The sequence below is a fragment of the Diplotaxodon limnothrissa genome, linkage group LG14 (genome assembly GCF_057381915.1).
Source record: "Diplotaxodon limnothrissa isolate DT_005_m linkage group LG14, D_limnothrissa_male_GT1.1, whole genome shotgun sequence".
Lineage (NCBI taxonomy): Eukaryota > Metazoa > Chordata > Actinopteri > Cichliformes > Cichlidae > Diplotaxodon > Diplotaxodon limnothrissa.
The window spans coordinates 40,470,156-40,497,985 of NC_140609.1; the positions used below are offsets into that span (position 1 = coordinate 40,470,156).

General features: G+C 44.8%; 1 protein-coding gene across 1 annotated transcript; it reads right to left on the bottom strand.

Moving 5' to 3' along the window:
• Window positions 1–281: 281 nt before the first annotated feature.
• Window positions 282–27,830, bottom strand: LOC146619513 (protein NLRC3-like). The gene is made up of 10 exons (XM_085371330.1): window positions 27,759–27,830; window positions 27,391–27,616; window positions 23,445–25,230; window positions 23,166–23,339; window positions 22,913–23,083; window positions 13,615–13,788; window positions 11,013–11,186; window positions 3,209–3,382; window positions 1,480–1,514; window positions 282–853 (listed from the first exon to the last, which is right to left on the bottom strand). The coding sequence occupies exons 2-10, from the start codon at window positions 27,569–27,571 to the stop codon at window positions 282–284; spliced, it is 3,441 nt and encodes a 1,146-aa protein (XP_085227456.1). The 5' UTR covers window positions 27,572–27,616; window positions 27,759–27,830.

Consider the following 27,830-nt stretch of genomic DNA (forward strand, 5'->3'; position numbering starts at 1 on the left):
CAGCTCTTTAATCCCTGGGCTAACTTAATAATGAGCAGGTATTTATGATGGAATCATTATTCATGCAGAGACTGACTATGGCTGCTTCCAATTACTCTAAATTCCAGTCTTAACCATTAGGGTCAGAGACTTGGTGATCAAACACTTTTTTCAGAGAAAAACATAATAAAATATTTCTGCATCAGAGTCTGACGTGTCTCAAAATATGTGATCAGGTGATCACAGTGTGTGCAAAGGTTGTTCTGTGTGGCACTTAAGTAGTTGTTTACATTTGGTGACTGCTATCCCTGCGGGTCACACAAAGCTGCTGAGCACTTGTACATTTCAAGTGTAAACCAGAACCACAGTGCAGGGTAGAGGGGCTCAGTGAACCTGCAGAAAAAGGTGTGGAGGTGGAGCCGAGTGTCAGAGGAGATATCAAAGAAGGACAGAATGCCAGCTGGCCAGTTCAAAAAAACTCCGACTTTTTGAAAACCAGCGGGGTGCTGAGAAAGTCGTATTTCTGTCACTTTGTAATCGTGCCACGCTGAGTAATGATTATCTTTGCAGAGCAGCATCCAGGATCTGTCATTTCCTCCATGCCACGATTCATCTGGACCTTTGTCAGGTCCAGCTTTGTAAGTTACACCTATGGAAACAGTTCCCTTCCACTCTACCTCCCAGTAACGTAAACCAGTGAGACCCTGTGTACATAGCACCTGCTCCCACTTATAATAAACCTCTGGACTGCTAGGAAATAATTCCCACCGTGAATGTAAAATTGGTCGTTTTGACCCAAGTACTGCCTTTCTGTCTGCAGAGAGAGCAAGGTTCCTGTGAGCTGTATCGGGGTCCAGTGTGAGACTGCAGGCAACTGTTGGAAGAAAAATATACAACACTGAGATGTTTCATCACTGCAGTGTTTCTTACAGGTTTTACACATTTGTCCTGATGCATGCTCAGTCGTCAGGGTAAGTAAATCATGTTCATCTGGAGAAATGTCAAAGAGCTGACCTCACAGTTCATTCAGTGCTAGTTTCAGTCATTATGCAAATGTTGTTCATAAGGTTGAAACCTGCAGTCAGCTGATGATGATGTAACGTTTCTAACACTGAAAACGCTGCGTCCAGATCAACAGAATCAACTTTTGGGGTTATACACATGTTTGAATATTAAAGAGCGCTTTGAAAGTTTCGCTTTATGAATAAAACACTTGAAGTTATTTTGTTTTTTGCTTTGAAAAATCTTCAGTCTACACACTTTCAGGCCTCTTTTATTTGCACATTGAAATCTACAGCAGTGTTTGAACATGAATATCAAAACCTTTGTGTGCAGCAGGATGCTGACGATTCAGTTAACTAACCACAGGTGCCATTAATAACACGTTCATGTAGGTTACATTAATGCAAACTAGCGCACACTGTTATTGACACATTTTCAGGAATTAAACATAGTATTGAGCTTCCCAGTTAAAAAAAAAAGACTTCATGAATTACTTACCCTTCTTCGCACCCTCTGCTCCTGAGTAGTCCAGCCTGAAACGAAGAGTAAAAAATCATTCGCGCTCACATTCACTCCCGTATTCTCACCTATGGGAAATTTAGACTAATCGATGAACCTATCCCTACAAGCTGCATGTCTTTGGGCTGTGGGAGGAAGCCAGAGTACCCGTAAGGAACCCACACAAACACGGGAACATGCAAACTCCACACAGAAAGACCCGAGGATGATGGTGGAATTGAACTCAGGACCTTGTTGCTGTGCGGCAACAGTGCTAACCACCGTGCTGTATAATAATTACATTTATTATTTCCAAAATGAAAATTAATTTAAAAAAAAAGCAATCTAATAGTCAGTTTTATATGTATTTTACGCATGTCTCATGCAGCTTATGCTTTCCATAGTTCGATTTGTTAGTGAAAAGTGTTTTTTTACATTTTTCCTGATACAACATGTAATTATAAGGATTAAGTAAGAATGAGGCATATAATAATGGATTGGATTTATATAGCGCTTTTCAAGGCACCCAAAGCGCTTTACAATGCCACTATTCAGTCACACACTGGTGGAGGCAGCTACAGTTGTAGCCACAGCTGCCCTGGGGCAGACTGACAGAAGCGAGGCTGCCATATCGCACCATCGGCCCCTCTGGCCAACACCAGTAGGCAAGTAGGGTAAAGTGTCTTGCCCAAGGACACAACAACCAGGACAGAGAGCCCAGGGATCGAACCGGCGACCTTCCGGTTACAGATACGCTTCCCAACCGCCTGAGTCACGGTCGCCCATATAAGTCTCAGTGGTCTGCTCCGTGGGGTGAATGAGATTTGTCTCAGGTTCCGTAACATTCTGGATGTTGTGGGACTGTCTTAGTTGTCTTTCTGCTATTTTCATCCATCATTTAAAAGAGGAACAGCTGCTACTCCAGTTAGGATGCCTCCTGGTGGTTTTGTCCCACTGAGAGACAGACCCAGTCTCCCCTTGTCAAATCCGCGTCTATGTGTTGTGTTTCCTGTTTTACTTTGTTAGTCTCTAGTTTGGCTTCCTCTGATCTTGTTGTGTTTGATTACTCCCAGCTGTGCTCTCCTCCTGTGTCCCATCCCCTCGTTATCCCTCAGTGTATTTTAGCCCTGTGTCAGTGTCGCGTCGTCCCCTCATGCTGTGTGGTTTCCCTTTGTGCGCCTCGTCCCTAGGTTTCTTAGTGTTTAGTATTAGTTTCTAGTTTAGTTTAGTTTTTGCAAGTTTATTGTTTATGGAGTTTTTTCTGCTACTGCAATAAAAGCAGCCTCTTTGAGTTTACTCCTCCGTCTGAGTGTCCTGTGTTTTGGGTCCTACATCCTGCGTGCCACAGCCGATTCATGACACTAAGACTGCTATTCCCACAACTACTCATGAAGCCGATCATGGATGGATGAAGTAAACATAATCTGAGAAAATGCATAAAGGGGCCACATTTTTATGAATAAAGCATAATGAGACACATCGACAAATATTTTGTATTTGAAAAAATACAGTGTTCTTGTTTTCAGTCATGTAAGAATCACATGAATGTCACAACCTTGAATTCTGCACTGAAGATGATCAGTATCAACTTTGATCTGGTTAATGGGTGATATATAATATAATGGGTGTATAATAATGAGATTATACTGATACACCCATTATATTATAATGGGTTAGTTCACAAACATGATGCTTAGACATCTGTGCATGACAAAAAGGCTCTTTATACCTGAGAGTCTCAAGGCTGCATTGGGGATCCTTCAGTTTAGCAGAAAGCAGTTTTGCTCCCAAGTCACCAGGACAATTGTAGCTCAGGTCCAGCTCCTTCAGGCTGAAGGGGTTGGATGTGAGGGCTGAAGCCAGAGAAATGCATCCTTTCTCACCTATCCAGCAGGCTGACAGACTACAAAAGCAAAAAACAGTAGGCAGAGAATAAATTGTATGTCAGATGGACCCTTATGAGCAAGCAAGCTCAGAGACATGCTGTTTATAGACAGTAGTTGTATATGCAGTTTTGACGTCTTCTCCTACATCATTGCTTATGTGGCAATATTGTCTGCATTTGTATAGCGCTTTTCTAGTCCCTAAGGACCCCAAAGCGCTTTACACTACATTCAGTCATCCACCCATTCACACACACATTCACACACTGGTGATGGCAGCTACATTGTAGCCACAGCCACCCTGGGGCGCACTGACAGAGGCGAGGCTGCCGGACACTGGCGCCACCGGGCCCTCTGACCACCACCAATATTGTCTGAGAGCTGATTCTTATTGTTCAGGAATACTGCAGCACCTCAAAGCCTACTTTTAAATACCGTAGGAACCGTGTAAGCCAGGAGTCTGAAAGCAGCATTTTGGATCAGCTGAAGGCTTTTTCAGGGAGTTTTTAGGAAATCCTGATAATAATGAATTAGTTCAATCTAGAAGTAATAAATATATGTAGCAAGGATGTAAAACTATTAACAAATAATCAACTTCGGTGTGAGTAGAATTTATGTAGCTACTCTGCACTGTTTGCACATGACATTGGCAATAACAATACTTATAGCAGATGATGTGATCCTGTTCTGCACTAATTCAAACAAATCAATACCATCCATATTGTCATGGTCCTGGGTCGGTGACCCAGCGCTTTTAGTTTGTTATCATTTTCTAGATGATGATTGTTTAAGTTCTGTGTTATTTTCGATCTGCCTCTGAGTCTGCGTCTGTATCTGTCTGTCTATGGTGTCTCCCCATCTGTTTGTGAATCTGTCTGTTTAGTTCAATGTCTTGTCTGGTTCCATGTATCTGAGTTTCCTGTTTTATTGTGAAGGTCCGTGTCGTATGTGAGTGTGATCAGTTTACGTTTCCCCTGTCCCGTCAGCCCAGATTCCTCCCAGCTGTGTTGCCCTCCTGTCTCTCATCCCCTGATTACTGGTGTGTGTATTTAAGCCCTGTGTGTTCTCCTGCCTGTTGCCGGTTCGTCTGTGTAACTCCGCGTCAGTCTGTGTTCCTCGGTGTCCTGCTCGTCTCTCTGCCTCTCTTCCCTTTTTTGTTTCATCTCAGGTTTGTCATTTAGCTTTCCCAGTTCAGGTCTTTAGTTTTGTCTTCCCTCTTGCCTGTTTTGCCTTCTCACCACTGTGTAAATAAACTCACCGGCATCTCATCCACTGCCTGCATCTTGGGTCCTTCTTCTAACTCCACACGGCTCGCCTCGGCAGCCGTGACAGTACGAACCGGCCAAATATGGACCCAGCGGCATTCGCACCTTCCAAGGAGCTTCGGGAGGAATTAACCGATTCAGTTTCCAGATGGACTAATCTGTGGCTAGAGCATGAGGGGGAGGAATTTCGTCATGCTCTGGAGGCCCGAATACAGCGGCTAGTTTCCAATCACCCCTGGTTGCTGGATTCACTTCACCCACTCCTACAGGACTTCATCCTCAACACGCTTCATCTTCACCCTCCAACTGTGACAGCTGACCTGCCTGGCTTACCGGAAGATTCTCTCCCCAGTCCACCAGAGGACTCTCTGCTGGACGCAATGCCGCCCGATCAGTCGGCTTCCCCCTCCTTCCGGGCAAAACGGCGGTCACGCCGCCGTCATCCTTCGCTTGCCAAACCAGCTCTCGGGGTCAGTGAGAGTGACGGTTTCATGTACATGCAGCCCCCCAGTGGCCAGCTCACACCAGCCCAGGCTTTTTACAAAGCACTGGGAATCATCCTCATTCCACCCAGCCCATCCACCTCACAGCAGGAGCAGCCACTTCAGAGCTGCCTCGCATCACCGTCCGCTTCCCCGGCCGCTCTCGCCCCTTCTCCCAGGCGGAAGCGACGTCCGCACGGCCGTCAGTTACCGGCGGATTCCGTGAGTCAGGAGCGCAGTGTTTTTTCTGCTCCATCTGAGCGTGCATTCATGAACACTCTGTCAGTTTTTCCTGAATCTAGTAATTCAATACCAGTCAACTCAGGGTTATTCAAATTTGAAAAGAGTAATTCGGAAACTGTTAATTCTTTGTCTGATACTCCAAGGTCCGTTAACACTCGCTCTGAGGATCTAGAGGACTGCTTTCATTCTGCCTCTTCCGAGTCCTCTGTTATGCCAACCCGGACTTTCAAACCAAAATCTGGAAATAAGAAAGACTATCTACCAGAAGCTCAGTTAGCCGCCCGGCCAGAAGCTCAGTTAGCCGCCCGGCCAGAAGCTCAGTTAGCCGCCCGGCCAGAAGCTCAGTTAGCCGCCCGGCCAGAAGCTCAGTTAGCCGCCCGGCCAGAAGCTCAGTTAGCCGCCCGGCCAGAAGCTCAGTCGCCACCTCCACCACCGTTGTCATCACAACCATTATGTCAGTCACCCTTAGTCCAGCCTCCTGTTCAGCAGCCGCTAGCCCGGCATCCTGTACCAATTGCTCCACCTGTAAAACAATACAAGTCAATTCAACCCGAAAAACACCATTCCTCGCCCGTCCATTCCAAGCAGAGGGACACACCTAGTAATAATGTCAACACTCCTCAAAGGCTGGCCAGTTCTGAAACTGAGGTGCACTCCAGGGCCTCCCCAGAGGCTGGGTTTCAGCCCCCAGCAGACTCCGGACCCCTGGAGGTTAAGAAGCCAGCTGAGGGCCGCACCCGGCTGTCGCTGCCTGAGCAGCGTCGATGCTCTATGCAGCTGCAGCCTGCTATGTGTTTGCCAGAGGCCACCGTGCCTGCTGGTCCTGTCCTGTCCCTGCCAGAGGCCCGTGCGCCTGCTGGTCCTGTCCTGTGCCTGCCAGAGGCCCATGCGCCTGCTGGTCCTGTTCTGTGCCTGCCAGAGGCCCGTGCGCCTGCTGGTCCTGTTCTGTGCCTGCCAGAGGCCCGTGCGCCTGCTGGTCCTGTTCTGTGCCTGCCAGAGGCCCGTGTGCCTGCTGGTTCTGTCCTGTGTGTTCCAGGGGCCCCTGTGCCCACTGGTCCTGAGACTGTTCTCACTGGAGGGCCCGAGGAGCCCGTCCAGCCTTTTGCATCATCAGCTGGGGGGCCCGAGGAGCCCATCCAGCCTCCTTCCTCGTCAGCTGGGGGGCCCGAGGAGCCCGTCCAGCCTCCTTCCTCGTCAGCTGGGGGGCCCGAGGAGCCCATCCAGCCACCAGCTGCTCCACCAGCAGCCTCATCCACGCTTGCAGCAGCAGTTTCATCCATGCCGCCACCTGCTTCAGCGCCTCCGTCTGCATCCTCCACGCCGTCGCCTGGTCCGGATTCAGCCTCCTCAGCGTCGCCTGGTCCAGCGCATGCTTCGGCTTCATCCACTTCACCTGGTCCAGCCTCCGTGTCTTCATCCTCGCCTGGTCCAGCCTCCGTGTCTTCATCCTCGCCTGGTCCAGCTCCCGCATCACCTGCAGTGGCCTCCTCTTCAGCTTCAGTATCAGCTGCTTTGCCTGGTCCAGCTTCAGCATCCTCATCAGCTGCTTTGCCTGGTCCAGCTTCAGCATCCTCATCAGCTGCTTTGCCTGGTCCAGCTTCAGCATCCTCATCAGCTGCTGCCTCGCCTGGTCCGGCCTCCGCTTCTGCTTCAGCCTCGCCTGGTCCGGCCTCCGCTTCTGCTTCAGCCTCGCCTGGTCCGGCCTCCGCATCACCTGCAGTGGCCTCCTCTTCAGCTTCAGTATCAGCTGCTTTGCCTGGTCCAGCTTCAGCATCCTCATCAGCTGCTTTGCCTGGTCCAGCTTCAGCATCCTCATCAGCTGCTTTGCCTGGTCCAGCTTCAGCATCCTCATCAGCTGCTGCCTCGCCTGGTCCGGCCTCTGCTTCTGCTTCAGCCTCGCCTGGTCCGGCCTCCGCTTCTGCTTCAGCCTCGCCTGGTCCGGCCTCCGCTTCTGCTTCAGCCTCGCCTGGTCCGGCCTCCGCATCCTCATCAGCCTCGCCTGGTCCGGCCTCAGCTTCCTCATCATCCTCATCAGCCTCGTCTGGTCCGGCCTCAGCTTCCTCGTCATCCTCATCAGCCTTGTCTGGTCCAGCCTCAGCTTCCGCCTTGTCTGGTCCAGCCTCAGCTTGCGCCTCGCCTGGGGCTGCAGGGGCCACGCAGCCTTCAGGTCCCCTACTACCACTTCCACATCTTCGGTCATCTGCCAGGCCGCTTGTTGGGCATCTCCGCCACCGTGGACGCCCTCCTGAACGCCCTCCTGAACGCCGCCACTGCCTTCCGCGTGGCCGGCCTCCGGACTTGTTTCCACGCCGCCGTTGCCGTCCGCACGGTCGGCCCCCAGAACTGTTTCCACGCCGCCGTTGCCGTCCGCACGGTCGGCCCCCAGAACTGTTTCCACGCCGCCGTTGCCGTCCGCACGGTCGGCCCCCAGAACTGTTTCCACGCCGCCGTTGCCGTCCGCACGGTCGGCCCCCAGAACTGTTTCCACGCCGCCGTTGCCGTCCGCACGGTCGGCCCCCAGAACTGTTTCCACGCCACTGCCTACTGCGTGGCCGGCATCCGGACCTGCCCCGTTGCCATTCGCATGGTCGGCCTCCTGAACTTGACCATCTGGGCCTTTTTGGACTCTGTCCCTCCGTCCTGGGCCCCCTCCGCCCGCCCTGGTCGGGTTGTTTTCTGTTTTGTTTTGGTCCGTTTTTTCGTTTCTGCTGGGCTGTCTGGTGCCAGCCCTTGAGGGGGGGGGGGTACTGTCATGGTCCTGGGTCGGTGACCCAGCGCTTTTAGTTTGTTATCATTTTCTAGATGATGATTGTTTAAGTTCTGTGTTATTTTCGATCTGCCTCTGAGTCTGCGTCTGTATCTGTCTGTCTATGGTGTCTCCCCATCTGTTTGTGAATCTGTCTGTTTAGTTCAATGTCTTGTCTGGTTCCATGTATCTGAGTTTCCTGTTTTATTGTGAAGGTCCGTGTCGTATGTGAGTGTGATCAGTTTACGTTTCCCCTGTCCCGTCAGCCCAGATTCCTCCCAGCTGTGTTGCCCTCCTGTCTCTCATCCCCTGATTACTGGTGTGTATATTTAAGCCCTGTGTGTTCTCCTGCCTGTTGCCGGTTCGTCTGTGTAACTCCGCGTCAGTCTGTGTTCCTCGGTGTCCTGCTCGTCTCTCTGCCTCTCTTCCCTTTTTTGTTTCATCTCAGGTTTGTCATTTAGCTTTCCCAGTTCAGGTCTTTAGTTTTGTCTTCCCTCTTGCCTGTTTTGCCTTCTCACCACTGTGTAAATAAACTCACCGGCATCTCATCCACTGCCTGCATCTTGGGTCCTTCTTCTAACTCCACACGGCTCGCCTCGGCAGCCGTGACACATATTAAGTCTCATTAATACATTTAGTACATTTTCGGGTTACAAAATAAATTTTGATAAATCCGAAATATTATTTTTGAATAAAAATGAAACGACAAAATCCTCCAATCAATACTCCCTTTCTGCTATCTGAACATGGGTTTACTTATCTGGGTGTGAAATTAACCCCCTCAATTGAAAATATTCTGGCATCCAATTATAATTCCTTAACGACGTCAGTTACTGCACTTCTACACAGATGGATGAAACTACCTATATCTTTAATTGGTCGTATTAATATACTAAAAATGTCAATTTTGCCAAAATATCTTTACCTTTTTCAATCAATACCACCAAACTCTTTCTTCTTAGATTTGCAAAAACTATTCCGAAACTTTATTTGGAACAACAGAAGACCAAGACTCAGAATCTCATTATTATACCTTCCTTATGAAAGAGGGGGTTTACAACTTCCAAATTTAAAGTGGTACTTCTGGGCTGCTCAAATCAGAGCAGCAATGTTTTATTTTGTTAATGAGCAAATTCCAGTGTGGGTTTCTATGGAGTCTACAGAAATCAAAATTTCCGCTAACTTATATCTTTACTCGGCCGACAGGAAGACACTAAATAAGCAAACTAAGAACCCCTTTCTAAAAAACACTATAATGATCTGGTTTGAAACACATAACTACTTCGGAGAAATGATCCAACTGTCTCGGTTTCTTCCTGGTAGGGCGGATGCAGGTTTTAGATTTTGGTTCGATCAAGGTATAAGAAAAGTGTCTGATATGTTTAGGAATAATACTCTTATGTCTTTTGAACAACTTAGAAGTACTTTTTCTATTCCTGTCAAATATTTTTTTAAATTTCTTCAATTAAGAAATTTTATCTCAACCACACAAGGTGACAGCTTAGAAATCCCACCTCCTCCTCTCTAGAGAACACAGTTATAAAGCATCTAAATGGGAGAGGCCGAGTTTCTGCATTGTATAAATTATTTACAGAAAATTCCAAAGAATCAACACAGTCTATTTTAGAGGCTTGGAGGAAGGATTTGCAAATGGAAATATCTGATGATGAGTGCTATAAATCATGCTCCTTGGCCCAGAGTCAGACAATTAATATTTCAACTTAACAATGTGCAATCTCGACTACTTCTATATAAATGTTTAACAAGACAATATCTTACTCCATCAAAAATGCATCATTTTAACTCAAACATCCCAGACACCTGTATTAAGTGTGGAGTGGACAGGGGCACTTTATTTCACTGTATATGGGAGTGTCCACATGTGAAAATCTTTTGGGAAAAGGTAATAAATCTGTTGAGTCAAATTATTGGTGATGTGATTCCACTTCATCCTAAAATATGTATTTTAAATATATACCCAAATAATTTTGTACCTGCTGCAAACAACAGAGCTCTGTTAACGACTGGACTTTTGGAAGCCAAGCGCTGTGTTGCTATGTGTTGGAAAAATCAAAAAATATGTGGACTAACTCAGTGGCTTAATGGACTGACATCTATACTATCTATGGAGAAAATAACTTATGCATTAAGAAATAAACTGGACAAGTTTTGGGCTTTATGGTCAAAATTCTACAACTTTCTGGAGAACTGCAGCGTGCACACTGTGGACTTAACAGCCTGAAACTCTGACTCGATTTGTATATCTGCCCTTCCCTTCTGTTATGGTTTGCTTTGTTTTTGTTTCTATTACTATGTTGTTTCTGTTGTTGTTGTGGTTTTGTTTTTATTTATGTATTTATTTTTTACTTTATTTTTTTTAATGCTCACAGTGCACCATGTAAAACCGGTTAAAACCAATAAATAAATGTTTAAAAAAAAAAATACTTATAGCGTTTTCAGAAAGACATCTACTGTAATGAAACGTATTCCCCACTGCTGTGAAATCCATTTTTGTAAATGTCATCAAGAAATGACAGCTTGCTGTCTGCTAATCAGGTTGTGAAGACCCAAGCAACTCAATGTGTATAAGTATGCCAGTGCATGGAACACGGCTAATTTGTCTGATTTAAGGATTCCTTGCCTGAGAGATTTTATTTGACAATCAGGACTTTGTAGTTCAGCTGAAAGCCTCATCACTCCTGAATCCAGCAATTTATTGGCACTTAAATTAACCACTTTCAGATGACAGGCCTTGGAGCTGAGAAGTGAACCCAGAAATTCACAGCTTTTCTCTGTCAGCCCACAGAACCCCAGGCTGGGGGGGGGGGATGTTAATTACTGATTAAGCCACACAAAAAGAAAGTGGGGATGATAGAAAAAAATCAGCGTGCAATATTACAGTTAGAACTCTGACCTGAGAGTTTCCAGTCTACAGAATCGACTCTGTAGACCAACACAGAGCTGCTTGACTCCTGAATCCAACAGTCTATTGCGGCTCATATCCAGTTCTCTCAGGCTGGAAGGCTGATTGCTGAAAACTGAAGCCAGAAAACCACAACTTCCCGATGACAGAAAACAGAAAGACAACCTGAAAGTGTAAAAATGAAGAAATGATCAATTAAGCAGTGCAATCTTAGTTTTCTAGGACCGATCACTTACAGCACCTCCAATACATAATGCTGTATTTCTTCATAGCCTCTTTTCTTTTGGCAAGTACTGATTGGACTGTGCTCATTAAAGATTGTGGCTGTATTGTTGGAGTACAGGGATGATTTTAGGTGGAAAATTAGGTCTGAATAACAACTATGTTTACATTGCTAAAACAAACCGACTCAGATGTTGAAAGACAACAGAGACGACTCTGGCACTTCCTGTAGATTGCGGTACAATAAAAATAGTTAAAGCAAAAGACATAAAATAGGATAAAGTTAGAGGGGAAGAGAATCATAGAATGATAATAAAAACAATAGTTACAGACTCATACTGATTTAAAAGCAAGACAATAAAAATTTAGATGGGTTTTGAAAGTCTCCAGGAGGTCCTGATGTGCAGAGGCAAAGTGTTCCACAATTTAGGAGCAGCCGCCACAAATGCCCGGTCTCCTCAGAGTTTTAATCTGGACCTTGGGACAACTAGTAGCATTTGGTCCGCAGACCTCAAAGATCTTGCAGGAGTATACCAGGTTAGAAGATCAGAAAGATATGCAGGAGCTAGTCCATGCAGCGTCTTAAAAACAAGTGTTAAAATCTTAAAATCAATTTGAAAACTGACTGGCAGCCAGTGTAATGATGCAAGTATGGGAGATATGTGATCTCGCTTGCGTGTGCCAGTTAGGAGCCCTGCTGCAGTGTTTTGGACCAGCTGCAGTCAGCCAGTAGATGACGAGGTAACACCAGAATAGAGGCTACAGAAGTCGAGGTGAGATGAAGGCATGGATCGCTTTCTCAAAATCTCTGAAGTAGAGAAAAGGCTTAACTTTTGCAAGGAGGCGAAGATGAAAGAAGCTAGTTTTGATTACATTGTTCATCTGTTTATCAAAGATTAAATTGCTATCAAAGATCACTCATAAATTTCTTGCAAATGATTTTCTGTTGTTTTCTAAGAGGCTGAGGTCATAATGGTCACAATGACCTCAGTTTTCAGCCAACAGTTGATTCTTTGGTCTTTGCCACGTTGAGCTGCAGATGATTCTGCTCACACACAGTCGACCACAGCCTGGTACTCTGTCTCATCACCGTCACTGATGCATCCAACCACCGCAGAGTCGGCAGAAAACCTCTGAAGACGGAGGTCTCTGTGCAGTGGCTGAAATCTGTGGTGTAGAATGAAGAGGAAGGGGGCGAGGACGGCCCCTTGTGGTGCCCCTGTGTTGCTGGTCCTCTAGTCATACACAAAATGTTGAAGATGCACATACTGTGGTCTTCCTGTCAGGTAATCAACAATCCAGGGCATGAGAGAGGATCCACCTGCAGCCTCGATGTCCACCTTTCTTGTGGTGTTCGTGTGAAATACTAATTACATCACAGGACGCTCAGCTGCCTTGCTATAACAACCCCACGCACATTAGATGGTATTCAATTATAATAGAAAACGAGTCATTTAATGAGTCACTTTAACAGAGCTATGTGTTTTTAAAGTAATGTTACACTTTTTAAAATGGCATACCACAAATAATATTAATAATATCAAATAATGTTTACAACACCAGTGCCCCTCACGCTTCTCTTGCTGTATTAGATTGATGTACAAAATAATATTATAAATAATGTTTTTAAAATATATTTTGATAAAAATAACAATAAATTGAAAGTGACATTATTACTGCTTCTCTCTGATGACATTGCAGTTGGCACTGCCCGTGATAAATCATAGTTACTTCAGTATTTTTTACTCAGATTATGTAATTTTGATGAAAGTTTTTGCTTTTTTGTTAAGCAAAAGGTGTGTTCCCATCTCATCACAATGTAGTCACAGTCTGAACCATATACTATTCTCACATCTGCTTTCTAGGTTCATATTATGTGGAGCACTAACACCAGCCTTTTCTGTCAAGCTCTCGGGGATCTACAGAACCACTGCAGATGATTGTAATTTCGTTTCTTCTTATAGTGACTCAGAGGCTGAGAGGGTTAGGAGGCTAAAACTAACCCAAATTGTTGAGTTTTTCAATTTATTATTGTAGTATCTTGTCTCTACAATATAAAGTGCCTTGACGCAATTGTTGTAATTTGACACTATAAAAATAAATTTAATTAAATTTTTTTCATGTTATTTTATGTTACCTTTATTTATTTTTTTGTTTGTTCCTTTTCTTTGCACTTACTATTTGCTCTCTCACAAATACTCACTGTTGGATTTAATAGAATTACAGGCATTATATAACATACACACTCACTTCAATATTTAAATATTACCATTGTCTGTAATGTTCTTTGTATGTAATGTCTGAGAGAGAGAGAGCATATTCAAGAGTCTTGATGAGCACTGAAACTCCCTCTATGTAAAATACATCATACCTGAGATTCTGGAGTTTACACTGTGGACTGGACAAGCCAACAGAAAGCAGCTTCACCCCTGAATCCTGCAGCAGATTGTAATTCAGGGACAGAGTTCTCAGACTGGAGGACTGGGTGCTGAGGACTGATGAGAGTATCTGGCAGGATGCATTTGTGAGGCAGTTTCTTTCCAACCTAGATGTTAAAAGAAACACTTTTGTTTTGATTCAGATGTTTAACCCCAAAAACAAAACAATGGAATTCTAAGATATACCACTATGCTGCCCTCACGACACGTGACCCTGTGAGGTTAGACAGCTAGCGAACAAATAGAAGAGGTCTTCCACACAAGGCTTGACTTTCTTGTTTTTATGTAACTAGAACATGAGAAAAAATGAAAATGAATCGCTGGTTAACACACATCTTAATAACAACTTGCCGATTAGCCTAGCTTAACATGTACATTACATCAGCATACAGTTCGCTCCATGTAAACACACATAACGACTGTCTCTACACATGTCAATACTCACAAAGACGAACGTTTTCCGAGGTGCGAACGTGTAGAGCACTCTTAGCGTGAACATGAACTAGTCCCTATTTAATAACTGCCGGAGCACTTTTTCACGACATCATAAGCGAAAGGGTACATCAAAGATAGGTTAGTGAACAGAGCGCTCCCTCGCTCCATTTCCGCACATAGGATACAAAGATCTCTTGTGGCAATGATGTCTCACTCTGAGCTTATTTATCACTCTGCTTATGTGGCTCAATCAGCACACACACCAACCGCTGACTTTTGACTCAAGGGCATAACACTCCCCGCTTGATATACACACATTATATCACAATAAACATCAATACAACATATTCAAACATCATCTAGCATTGAAGAATATTCATTCAGTCTCTGCAAGCAAAACAACAATCTCTGAAACTGGTCTGAGAAACATTTTAACAGTCCCATCTTTTACAGTCCGCACTTCCACTTTTCGGACCTTCTTGTCGCTGCTGGGGAATGTTTTTACTATTAGTCCCATGGGCCATTCGTTCCTGCTGGCTTGGAGGTCCTTTAGCAGGACCACATCTCCTATTTTGACATTAGGTCTAGTCTCTGTCCATTTTGCACGACCTTGTAAGGTGGATAAATACTCTCCCTTCCACCTTTTCCAAAAGGTATCAGCGAGGAGTTGAACATGTTTCCATTGTTTCCCAAACAGCTGCCCTGATGAGAAGTTCCCAAGTGGGGCGGACACAGCACTCATCTTCTGCGTTAGTAGCACTGCTGGAGTGAGTACTGCAGGACTGTCAGGGTCGGTGGATATGGGAACAAGAGGCCTTGCATTAATAATTGCCATCACCTCGGCCATGAAGGTGCACAACACTTCATGAGTAAGACGTGTTTGTTCAGTTCGTAACAACATTGCATCCAGAATGCGCCTGGCAACGCCTATAAGGCGCTCCCACGAGCCTCCCATATGAGACGCATGAGGGGGATTGAAAGTCCAAACGCACCCTCTCTCTTGCAGGTACTTTCCTACTGCTTTGTTTCCTGAGTTTAGGTCTAATTCCTTACAAGCGCCCACAAAATTCGTGCCTCTGTCCGAGCGCAGAAACTTGGCCGGGCCCCGAATAGAGAAGAGCCTTCTTAATGCATTGATAAAACTATCAGCAGACATAGTCTCTATCAGTTCGATATGCACAGCCCTAGTTGACATGCATGTGAATAACACAGCCCAACGTTTGTTCTGGGAACAACCACCTCTTGTACGACGCGTCACAATAGTCCATGGCCCAAATACATCTAGGCCTACAGTGGTAAAGGGTGGTTCAGGGGTGACTCGGTCTGCAGGCAAGTCTGCCATTTTCTGGATCTGCATTTTGCCTCGCAACTTGCGACATGTGACACACCGATGAATGACAGATGACACAAGCCGCTTCCCTCCAATTATCCAGTACCCAGCACCACGGATAGCTCCTTCAGTTATGTGTCTTCCTTGATGAGCCACTCGTTCATGATAGTGAGTTACAATTAGCATGGCGATGTGGCTGGTAGATGGGATAATCAGAGGGTGCTTTTCATTCTCTGTGAGATCGGCAGCGGAAAGACGTCCACCGACTCGTAAGAGACTGTCTTTGTCCACTACAGGATTGAGCTTTTTGAGTGCATCAAATATGCCACTGACCTTCCTTCCTTCTTTAATGTTTTCAAGCGTCCCTTTGTAAGCTTCTTGTTGGACGGCTCGAATAATGACTGCTTGGGCTCGGGTGAGTTCTTGGACGCTCGGTGTCTCACTGAAACCTTTCCATCCCCTTTGTCCACTTGTCTTTTGTGCAAAGGATGTAACTACATGAATGAGTCTGGCTATGACTCTGCAAAGAGTGATCCAGTTTGAGTACTTTTTGAAACGGTCAGAACCCAACTGTGGCTCTGCTACAGTAGTTTTCATTACTTTTATTTCCGGATGTATCTCTCTGTCTTTTTCAGGTTCGATGAGCGTGAAAGGACCAGTGTGTGGTTCTGTGTGTGGGTCAGAGTACAGAAAGGGTGGACCTGAGAACCAGGTACTGTTCTGCAGGTCTGCTGCTGGAATGAACCGAGTGGCCTGGTCAGCTGGATTTAACTCACTTGGTACATAATGCCATTGACTCGGATGGGTGGATGCTCTAATGCGCGTAACCCTGTTGGCAACATACATGTAGAATCGTCTGGAGGTGTTGTGTATGTACCCCAACACAATCCTACTGTCTGTGTAAAAAGTCACATTGTCTACTTTAATGTCTAACTCGTCTCTGATGAGCTCAAACATTTCCACCGCGAGCACAGCAGCACATAGTTCCAGGCGTGGTACAGTGTGTGCGGGGCGGGGTGCGAGTTTAGACTTCCCCATCACAAACCCAGTATGACACTGTCCTTCACTGTCAACTGTACGCAGATAGACTACTGCACCTATAGCGACAGTGGAGGCATCACAGAAAATGCAAAGTTCTTTCACTTTCGTTGTGCTTAACGTACCTGGGCTGTAGCACCTTGGTATTTGGAGGTTCTCAAGGGCTTGCAAAGAGTCTTTCCATAAGTCCCACCTCTCCTGTTTCTCAGGGGGTAAGAGTGTGTCCCAGTCTTTTCCATCAGATGACAGTTCCCTGAGTAATGCTTTGCCCTGCATTATTATGGGAGCAGCAAATCCCAAAGGGTCATAGAGGCTATTAACTGTCGACAATACTCCCCTCCGTGTGAATGGTTTGCTCTCATTTGACACCTGGTAAGTGAAGCTGTCAGATTGTAGGTTCCAACAGAGTCCCAAGCTTCTCTGAACTGGAAGAGGGTCTACTCCTAGGTCTAAATCTTTCAGGTCCTTTGCACGATCCTCAACGGGGAAAGCTTCCATGACTTGACTGCAGTTTGATGCCACCTTGTGGAGGCGCAAGTTAGACTCTGCCAACATGTTTTGCGTTCTTGTGAGCAGGTTGATTGCTTCCTCTGGCGTGGCGACTGATGTGAGACCATCGTCAACATAAAACTGACGCTCAACAAACTGTCTTGCATCAGATCCGTGTTCTCGTTCTCCCTGCTGTGCTGCCTGTCTCATGCAGTAGATGGCAACAGCGGGTGACGGGCTGTTTCCAAACACGTGGACCTTCATTCTAAACTCAACTATGCTCTTTGTAATGTCATTGTCCTCATACCACAGATAACGCAGATAATCTCTGTGGTCTTCGCGCACAACGAAGCAGTAAAACATTTGCTGCACATCGGCTGTCAGGGCTATGGGCTCTTTGCGGAAGCGCAACAGCACTCCCAATAGGGAGTTGTTCAAATCAGGTCCGCCAAGAAGCACTTGATTGAGCGAAATTCCATCACATTCTGCACTTGAATCAAACACGACTCGTATTTGTTGTGGCTTCTGTGGGTGGTATACCCCAAACGTGGGCAGATACCAATGTTCTTTACTTAGTGGCAGAGGAGGGGCAGGCTCGGCTTGGTCGTTATCCAACATTTTCTGCATGAATTGGATGTAGTGATCTTTCATTTCTGGTCTCTTTTCCAAAGTCTTTCGGAGAGAGCAGAGGCGTTTTAGGGCTTGTTCTCTGTTGTCAGGGAGCCTCCTTCTCTGTGAGCGAAAGGGTAAAGGTGCAACCCAGCTGTTCTCTTGGTTTTGATAAACTTCACTGTCCATTATTGTCAGGAATGCTCTGTCGTCGATAGACATGGCTTGTTTGTTATCACCCTCAGATCTAACAAACACAGAGTGTCCCAAATCGTCTGTGATGCAGGTTGCATTCATAGTGACCCCATAATTCTCTTTAACGTGAATTGTGTTTGGGCAAGGCTCAAAATAGGATGCACGTCCATTATCTAAGGTGTGTGTTTTATAGACATTGACCTCTGACTGACTGTGCACTTTTCCTAGACACACCTCCCCCACAATAACCCAACCCAGGTCTAGCCTTTGGGCGTATGGTGCATCATTGGGTCCGTTGATTTGCTCACGTACCTTATGGACCCTGATGACGTCCCTTCCAAGGAGTAAAAGGATTGGGGCGTGGTGGTCGACAGGTGGGATGTTATCTGTCACTGGAAGAAGATGTGGGTGATGCTGGGCAATCTCTGGAGAGGGTATTTCAGATCTATTGTCCGGCACAGAGTCACATTCAATTAAAGGGGGTAGCTGGATGTTGACTTCTCCATCCAAAGACTCGAGGAAGAAGTTTACAGCTCTCCTACCTGAGGTTTGTTCTCTGCCAGAGCAAGTCTTTAAGGTGTATGGAGTGGGTTTGGCATTGATTTTGAAAAGGCTGAAAAACTCTGACTTAACCAGTGACCTGTTGGACTGATCATCTATTACTGCATACATTTTTATAGCTCTCTCTTTTTGGCCTGCGGGATACACTTTGACCAAACTGATCTTAGAACATGAACGTGGGCTATCACCTTGGCCACATACCTCTGTGCACTTCGACTCGACTGAAGGTGAGCTCTCGATTTGCTCTTCATTGTCGTTGTTTCCTGGTGTAGTACTCTTAGGGGCAAGAGTAGGACCAGGATGCATTGCAGATAAGTGTTTGAGGCTGTCACATTCAATACACTTAACCATTGCTTTACAGTTTTTTGCAATGTGTTGGACAGACCCACAGCATCTGTAGCATATGTGGTGCTCTTTGAGATAGGCTTGTCTTTCTTCAATAGTTTTGTCTCTAAAGAGCTTACACTTTTTGAGTGGATGTGGTTTTTTGTGGATTGGGCACTGGCGATCCGGTTCCTCCATTTTCTTTGGACTGAGATTATTCTGGTCCGGCTCTGCCGTAATGTCCATTTTGTGTGCTGACACAGTAGGTTTGCGACTATATGACCTCAGTTTTTCTGTGGGAGAAGGGACATGGGTGTTGGCCTTGGACATAGCAAAGCTTGGGTCATTCCTCATTTTCGCTTGCCGCTGGACAAATTGTGTGAAAACTGAGAAAGGAGGAAATGACACACTATGAGTCTCCTTGTACTGTGTTCCTACAGTTGTCCACTTTTCCTGTAGGTTGAAGGGAAGTTTTTCCACTATTTGCCTGACTCCTCTAGCTGTGTCCAGGTAAGCAAGTCCTGGGAGCGCGCCATCTTGTTTAGCACACTGAAGCTCCAATAAGATGTCACTAAGTTCCTGCAGCTTAACATTGTCTTTGTTTGTGAGTTTGGGAAAGTCCTCTACCTTTTTTAAGAGTGCGTCCTCAATAGCCTCAGGTGAGCCGTAGCACTCTTCAAGGCGTTGCCAGACCATCTTCGCACCTGCAGCAGGATTGAGGGTGTGTACAGCACGAATGCGCTTAGCCTGTTCGGATGATGTTGGACCCAACCATTTTGTTAGCAAGTCTAATTCCTCTCTTGGAGACAAATTTAGGTCTTTGGTTGCGCTGATGAATGAGGTTTTCCATGCCCAATAGTTTTCAGGTTTGTCATCAAATTGCAAAAGACCTGTGCTAACTAGTTCTTTGCGAATTAGGTATTTTGCAAACTGTTGCATTTCACTTGATTCAGGTACGCAGTTGTTAAGGTTGGGGGTGTGCTTTGTGGAGTTGGACCAGTACGTGTCGACTACACCAGTGTTCACTGTTTGCTCCTGTTTCCTTTCTCTATTTACAGGTGGTGTTTTCGTCTGAGTGTTGGTTATAAAAGGATTAGTTATTTGTGTACTGTCTTGTGCATCTACTTCATTGCAATTTCCTTTAGGAGGCTGTGCTGGGTCGTGCTGAGTGTCTGGGTAGAGTAACTCACATTGTTGTTGAACATATTCGTTAGTGCGGTGCACTGTACTGATGGGCTCAGCTTCCTCACAAAGTTCTCCGTAGAGCTCCCCGCTCTGAATCTCTGCTTCTTCATAGGCTGAGGCCTCTGCTTCAGCTGCGGCTATTGCTTTTTGGCACTGGAGGACATGTAGATGAGCATCCAGTTCAGCTCTCTGTTTCATTGCATTAGCTTCCTTTTCAGCGAAGGCCAGTTGAGCTCGTGCTGCTTGAGCTTTGGCGTAGGCCCTTGCAGCTGCAGAAGCTGTTGATGAGGATGTCCGTTGAGAACGCCTTGTCGATGTTCTGGATTGCTGCGACTTGGTGTCGAATGGCTGAGACCGTTGCTGCGTTGTAGCTGGTTGAGTGGCGACGTCTGGTTGCTGTTCACCACCGGCTGCTTCGTCTAGCTCTTCAGCAGCGTAGTCTTTTAGGTAATTTCTTCCTGAGCGTAGACTCATGTTGCTTAAAGTAGCTCTGTATGTTTGAACCCGCTGAGTAGGCGTCTTTTCCTTCGTCTTTTTACTATGCTGCCCTCACGACACGTGACCCTGTGAGGTTAGACAGCTAGCGAACAAATAGAAGAGGTCTTCCACACAAGGCTTGACTTTCTTGTTTTTATGTAACTAGAACATGAGAAAAAATGAAAATGAATCGCTGGTTAACACACATCTTAATAACAACTTGCCGATTAGCCTAGCTTAACATGTACATTACATCAGCATACAGTTCGCTCCATGTAAACACACATAACGACTGTCTCTACACATGTCAATACTCACAAAGACGAACGTTTTCCGAGGTGCGAACGTGTAGAGCACTCTTAGCGTGAACATGAACTAGTCCCTATTTAATAACTGCCGGAGCACTTTTTCACGACATCATAAGCGAAAGGGTACATCAAAGATAGGTTAGTGAACAGAGCGCTCCCTCGCTCCATTTCCGCACATAGGATACAAAGATCTCTTGTGGCAATGATGTCTCACTCTGAGCTTATTTATCACTCTGCTTATGTGGCTCAATCAGCACACACACCAACCGCTGACTTTTGACTCAAGGGCATAACAACCACTGATCACAAAACCTGTTTATATCCAGACGGCATTTTGCTGTTCATATTCATCACTTCATAAAACATTCAAGCTTGTCAAAAAAAACTTATAAAATCTCCTAGTATTCCATAAACTGCATCAACAGTACATCCATTACACATCCAAAGCATAGGCTGTACAGTTCATAAACTTCTTATCCCTGTGTGGACGAGTTACAACACTTACCATCAATTCTCAATTTAGTTTGATTTATATAGCATCAAATCACAACAACAGTTGCCTTAAGCCACTTTATATTGTAAGGCAAAGATCCTACAATAATACTAAAAAAAAACCCAAACAAACAAGAAAACCCATCCACCCAATTATATATGACCCCCACTGTGCAAACGTTTTGGCATCTGTGAAAAGGAAAAAACTCCCTTTTAACAGGAAGAAACTTCCAGTACAACAAGGTTCAGGGAGGGGCGGGGCCATCTGCTGTGATTGGCTGAGGTGTGGGTAGGAAGATAGGACAAAGACATGCTGTGGAAGAGAGCCGGAGACTGAAAATAACTAATGATTAAATGTAGAGGTGTATAAACACATAGTGAGTGAAGAAGAAACACTCAATGCATCATGGGAATCCCCGGCAGCCTACGTCTATTGCAGCATAACTAAGGGAGGATTCAGGGTCACCTGGTCCAGCCCTAACTATATGCTTTAGCAAAAAGGAAAGTTTGAAGCCTAATCTTGAAAGTAGAGATAGTGTCTGTCTCCTGAATCCAAACTGGAAGCTGGTTCCACAGAAGAGGGGCCTGAAAACTGAAGGCTCTGCCTCCCATTCTACTTTTAAATACTCTAGGAACAACAAGTGATATTCTGAGTTTGGGATTACGCTGTGCAAGGAACATTACGTTGGACTATCACCACTTCTACGGCTTTCCGGAGGACATAATAAGAACTCAGGAAACACAGGAAAGATGGCGCTGGGTTTCATGGCATGCTGTTTCTCGGTTCTAAAATGTTTATGTATTGTATTCATAGTGGTGTCCCTGCTAGCTTTGAAAGCCCACTCCCATCCGTGACTCACTACTGATGCTCCCCTGCGTTAGCCAGTGATTTAAAAGACTCCCGCCACCAATGGCACGGTACAGGAGAAACTGCATCAGTGTGATCCACCCTGTGCCTGCCACCCACACTTGACCCGCTCCAGTTTCCATACAGAGCTAACAGATCAACTGAAGATGCCATTGTTACAACGCTCCACACCACCATCTCTCAACAGGCTGCTCCTTGTTGACTTTAGCTGTGCTTTCAATACAATACAATTCTGTAACCGGAAGGTCGCTGGTTCGATCCCTGGGCTCTCTGTCCTGGTCGTTGTGTCTGTGGGCAAGACACTTTACCCTACTTGCCTACTGGTGTTGGCCAGAGGGGCCGATGGCGCGATATGGCAGCCTGGCTTCTGTCAGTCTGCCCCAGGGCAGCTGTGGCTACAACTGTAGCTGCCTCCACCAGTGTATGAATGTGAGAGTGAATGAATAGTGGTATTGTAAAGCGCTTTGGGTGCCTTGAAAAGCGCTATATAAATCCAATCCATTATTATTATTAATATTAATACTCCCGGACAGACCAATAATAAAACTGCTGGATATTGAACTTCCTTCAACTACCTGCTGCTGGATCAGAGACTTCCTGTCAGACCGTGTACAGAGAGTTAGAGTGGGGCCTCATCTTTCCCCAGCCTTAACAGCAACTCTCCACAAGACTGTGTACTAAGTCCCCTACTGTACACTCTGTACACACATGACTGTGTCAGTACCCACTCAGACAACGCAACAACGCAGTGATTAAGTTTGCAGATGATACCACCATGGTGGGGCTCATCTTTGGGGAAGACGAGACGGCGTACAGAGCTATATATGTGTACACACACACACACACACACACACACACACACACACACACACACACACACACACACACACACACACTGAGCAATGTAAAATTTATCTAACCCGAGAACTTGGAGTTTACACTGTGGACTGGACAAGCCATCAGAAAGCAGCTTCACTGCTGAATTCTGCAGCTTGTTATAATTCAGGGACAGAGTTCTCAGACTGGACTGGGTGCTGAGGACTGATGAGAGATCCTGACAGCATGCGCTTGTGAGGCTGTTTTTGTCCAACCTAGATGTTAAAAGAAACAAATTTGGTTTTATTTAAGAAACTGAAATTGAAATAAAAGTCTTCCTTACAATAAAATAAACACCTGAGAGTTTTCAGTTGACAGTTTGGATTCTGCAGTCCAGCACAGAGTGAGATCACTCCTGAATCTTGGAGGTTGTTGTTACTAAGGTCTAGTTCAACCAAATTACACAATGGGGAGTTAAAAACGTTTGCCAGAAATAAGCAGCTTCTGTCTGTCAGTTTACAGTCACTTAGTCTGGGGAGAAAAAACAGAAAGTTACAAATATTACAAATGGAAGTAATTTATGGTGTTTTTTTCTTTCATGCTTCTATATATTGTTATTTATAAAAATCAACCTACAGAGCTGTGCTGGAGGTTTTGACCACTGGCAGCAGCCTCAGAAGAGCCTCCTCTGAAGCAGAGTATTTCTTTAGGTCAAACACATCCAAATTTTCTTCAGATGACAGTAGGATGAAGACCAGTGCTGACCAGTGAGCAGGTGATAGTTCATTTGTGGAGAGTCTTCCTGATCTCAGTGATTTTTGAATTTCCTCCACTAGAGAACTGTCATTCAGTTCACTCAGACAGTAAAACAGATTGATGCTTCTCCGTGAAGAGACTTTTGTTATCATCTTTTTGATGTATTGGATTGTTTTCTGTTTAGGTTTTGAGCAACTGTCTTGCTGCCTTGGCAAACCTTGCAGGAGACTCTGGTTGGTTTCCAGTGAAAGACCCAAGAGGAAACGGAGGAAGAGATCTAGGTGTCCATTTGGGCTCTGCAAGGCTTTGTCCACAGCAGTCTGGTAAAACTTTGTAGCTGCGTTGTCCTTAAATAACAGTTCGGACAACTTGGATTTAGATTGTGCATCAGAAAGCAGATTGACTCCAGAGTTGATGAAGGTCAGATGGACATGAAGAGCAGCCAGAAACTCCTGAACGCTCAGATGGACGAAGCAGAACAACTTTTCCTGATACAGTCCTCTCTCCTCTTTAAAGATCTGTGTGAACACTCCTGAGTACACTGAGGCTGCTCTGATATCGATGCCACTCTCTGTCAGGTCTGATTCATAGAAGATCAGGTTTCCTTTCTGCAGCTGATCAAACGCCAGTTTTCCCAGAGACTCTGTCATCTTCCTCCAGTATTGATATGTCTCAGCTCCTCCATCACACTTGACCTTCTTCACTTTGGCCTGAACCACCAGGAAGTGGATGTACATCTCAGTCAGGGTCTTGGGCAGCTGTCCTCCCCCTCTGGTTTTCAGCACATCTTCCAGAACCGTAGCAGTGATCCAACAGAAGACTGGGATGTGGCACATGATGTGGAGGCTTCGCGATGTCTGGATATTGCTGAGGACAATGCTAGCCTGTCGCTCATCTCTGAATCTCTTCCTGAAATACTCCTCCTTCTGTGGATCAGAAAACCCCCTGACCTCCGTCACCATGTGCACATACTCAGGAGGGATCTGATTGGCTGCTGCAGGTCGTGTGGTTATCCAGAGGCGAGCGGAGGGAAGGAGTTTACCACTGATGAGGTTTGTCAGCAGCACATCCAGTGAAGTCGACTTTCTGACATTAGTCAAGGTTTTATTTTTTTTGAAGTCCAGAGGAAGGCGGCACTCATCCAGACCGTCAAAGATGAACACAACTTGGGGCTTGTCATAGTTGTAGGTTTCTCCTTTTGTTTCAGAAAAGAAGTGACGAAGAAGTTTCTTCAAGCTGAACTTTTTCTCTTTCAGCACATTCAGCTCTCTGAAAGTAAATGGAAATATAAACTGAATGTCCTGATTGGCTTTGTCTTCAGCCCAGTCAAGAGTGTATTTCTGTGTTAAGACTGTTTTCCCAATGCCAGCCACTCCGTTTGTCAGCACTGTTCTGATTGGCCCATCTCTTTCAGATGAAGTTTTAAAGATATCTTCACATTTGATTGTCGTTTCTGTTGTGTCTGTTTTCTTAAATACTGCTTCAATTTGTCTGATTTCATGTTCATCATTGACTTTTCCAGTTCCCCCCTCTGTGATGTAGAGCTCTGTGTAGATCTCATTGAGGAGCGTTGGATTTCCAGCTTTAGCAACTCCCTCAAACAAAACCTGGAATTTCTTCTTCAGATTACATTTGACTTTCCGCTGGCAGTTCATTGTGTTAGTTTCTGAATTAAAAAACAAACAAACAAAAACAAAACATAAAACAAACCAGTAATAACACCAAGTGGAGTTTGCAGTAACAATGGCAAAAGTGATACAACCTCATTTTCAAAAGAGTTTAGACAGTGTGTAAAATCCAAATAAAAACAGAATCCAGTGATTTTAAATACATATTGGAGTACTGTATTTTTCAGGCGCACTTAATATGCTTTAATTTTCTCAAAAATCGACAGTACGCCTTATAATCTGGTGCGACTTATGATGAATTCTGGTTGTACTTACTGACCTCGAACCAATTTAATGTGGTACACGGCGCTCAAAAATCTGTCAAAAATGTTTTAGTATGACTTTGCTAAGCTACAAAGCCGCACCGCTTGATGGATTGTCAGAGCATTACGACTGCTGTAGTCAGGAACCTCGCGGAGTAATCTGGCTCCTAAATTCCTTCTGCTTCAGGTCCCAAAGTTAAACGAAAACAGCAGCATCACTGAGAGTTAAAAACTGTCTAAATTCTTTCATCTTTAATAAAATGATCAGTGTTGGGGCTTTACCAGGTGTAACAATTAAGTTTAACATCCAGGCGTCCATGAAAACAGAATTAATTAAATTTAACCGAGTTAGCTCGCTAGCTTCCACCTAAGCATGATATAGCATGTTCTGACTGAGAGATTTCTGAAAAATTCAAACGTACAGCTCTGCTATCACTTCCAACATAAATGAAGACAGAAAACTAAACAGCAGTGACGTTTGTAGGGTTGCTCAAGTGTGATTAGCTGGTATATAATGATGCGCTACGTGATCGCTAGCGACACAGCTATGTTAGCATAACATAAACGGTGAAGCTGCAGGATGAACGCTAACTTTTTTCCACTCAATAAAAGTTAATGTGAGGGTTCCCGATGGTTAGAGACAGGATGCTTTAAACGGACCAAACTTCAGTCAGGAGAACAACTGAAAATAATCCATCCACAATACGAGGTTAGTCATTAATATACTGCAACAACATGGGAATAGAGCAGCTGCCTGAGAATTCAACATTAATGAATCAATGGTACAGAAGTGGAGGAAGCAAGAAGAATGAGTTGAGTAAAGTTTGACTTATCTGACTGTTTTGTTTCGCTTAATGCGCCTTATATGGTCTGAAAAATACGGTACACATGTGTAATGGAGTTGTAATGGCTTCAGTTTTTAGACCTGTATTACATCCATTATTTATATTTGTTCCATGATTTGTGCACATGGCATGTAAAACCTTTACATCTGGGGATGCACCATAAAGATTTATATGAATGCCACTATCTAACCCATGTCTTTTTCATTGCTTAATTCAGCAAGCCAATACTCCTCCCTGCAGTGGCGCCATAGACCACACCCTGCCACAAACAGTCTCAGTAGTTGTTTGCTTTTTTTTTTCTGGATTTTTGGTTGACATTCTGGCTCTCTGTTAAAATGCAAAGTCAGCGCAGTCCACAAAGTTAGTATGTATAACTTTGTTTGTTTTTTCTGGATTTTTGATTGTGTATTACATTCTTTCTCTCCATGATTTTTACAGAAGTTTTAAGTGAGCAAATAAATTCAGTATACTTATAATCACACGGATATGCTGAGCCTTAGTTTTTGTTTTGTTATGTTGATGCTGGTAGCATCTCACTTCAGGTTTATTCTCCTGTTCATTTTGAGTTTTTCCCCGATTGTGTCCAGTTCATAGGTTCAAGTCTACATCTTGGCATTAGCTTTTACTCTGTCAGTTACTTCCTGTTTTACTTTGATAACCTCTCATGTTGTGTGCTTTGTATTGTGTTTTCTCTCCCTTGTCTTATTCCTGATTTTTTTCCCAGTGAATTCTCCCCACTAGTCACATTACCATGTGTATTTGCCCATTGTCCTCAGTGTTCTGTGGTCCCTAGTTCGGTGTTTCCTTAGAGTCTAATTTAGTGGTCCAGGCCCATCTTCTGTTTTTTGCATGTATATTTCGAAAGACTTCAGTATTAAACCTGTTTTGAGTTTATTTCCTTTTTTCATGAGTCCTGCATTGAGGTTCACTTCCTGCCCACCACACAGCAATTCATGACAGTATTAGGGATCACTGTGGCATCATTAGATGTCATAGCTTTTGTCATTGTAATTATCATCATTTGTTTCTCAGTATTGTTAATATGTCTTACTGCTCTGGATGGACTTAGCTAGTTCGTTGTGATTCATTCTCCTCAGGAACTGCAGTGTGATCTTAAGAAAAGCTGTTCTCCTGATCCGGATCTGCTTTTCTTCACCAACATCTCCCACCTCGTGCTTCTTCTGAGTCTCTAAATAGTCAGAGTTTCCTTGACTCAAAACACTCTGAATCATCTGCAGTTCATTCTTCACAAATGCTATAATGTCCTCCTGAAGTAACTGTAACAGAACAGACAGAACCACAATCAGGCAATGTTGTAGGAGTTGACAACACTAGTCTTAATAGCACTGCAAGGATCATCAAAACAGATAAATTTTCAATGATTTTAACGATGGTGAAAAATGTTCTACAATCACATACTGCAAATATGGAGTCCAAGTCTTGAGGATTGTTATGGATAGATGGAAAACTGGCAGACTCGGTTCCGTCCCG

Bases quoted from the DNA above. Each gene is read 5' to 3' on its own strand.
- LOC146619513 (XM_085371330.1), bottom strand. From the start codon at position 27,571: ATGATTCAGAGTGTTTTGAGTCAAGGAAACTCTGACTATTTAGAGACT. The intron at 13,789-22,912 runs GTTAGATAAATT...TTTAACATCTAG, and splicing joins TGTAAACTCCAAGTTCTCGG to GTTGGAAAGAAACTGCCTCA. The intron at 11,187-13,614 runs GTATGATGTATT...TTACACTTTCAG, and splicing joins TGTAAACTCCAGAATCTCAG to GTTGTCTTTCTGTTTTCTGT.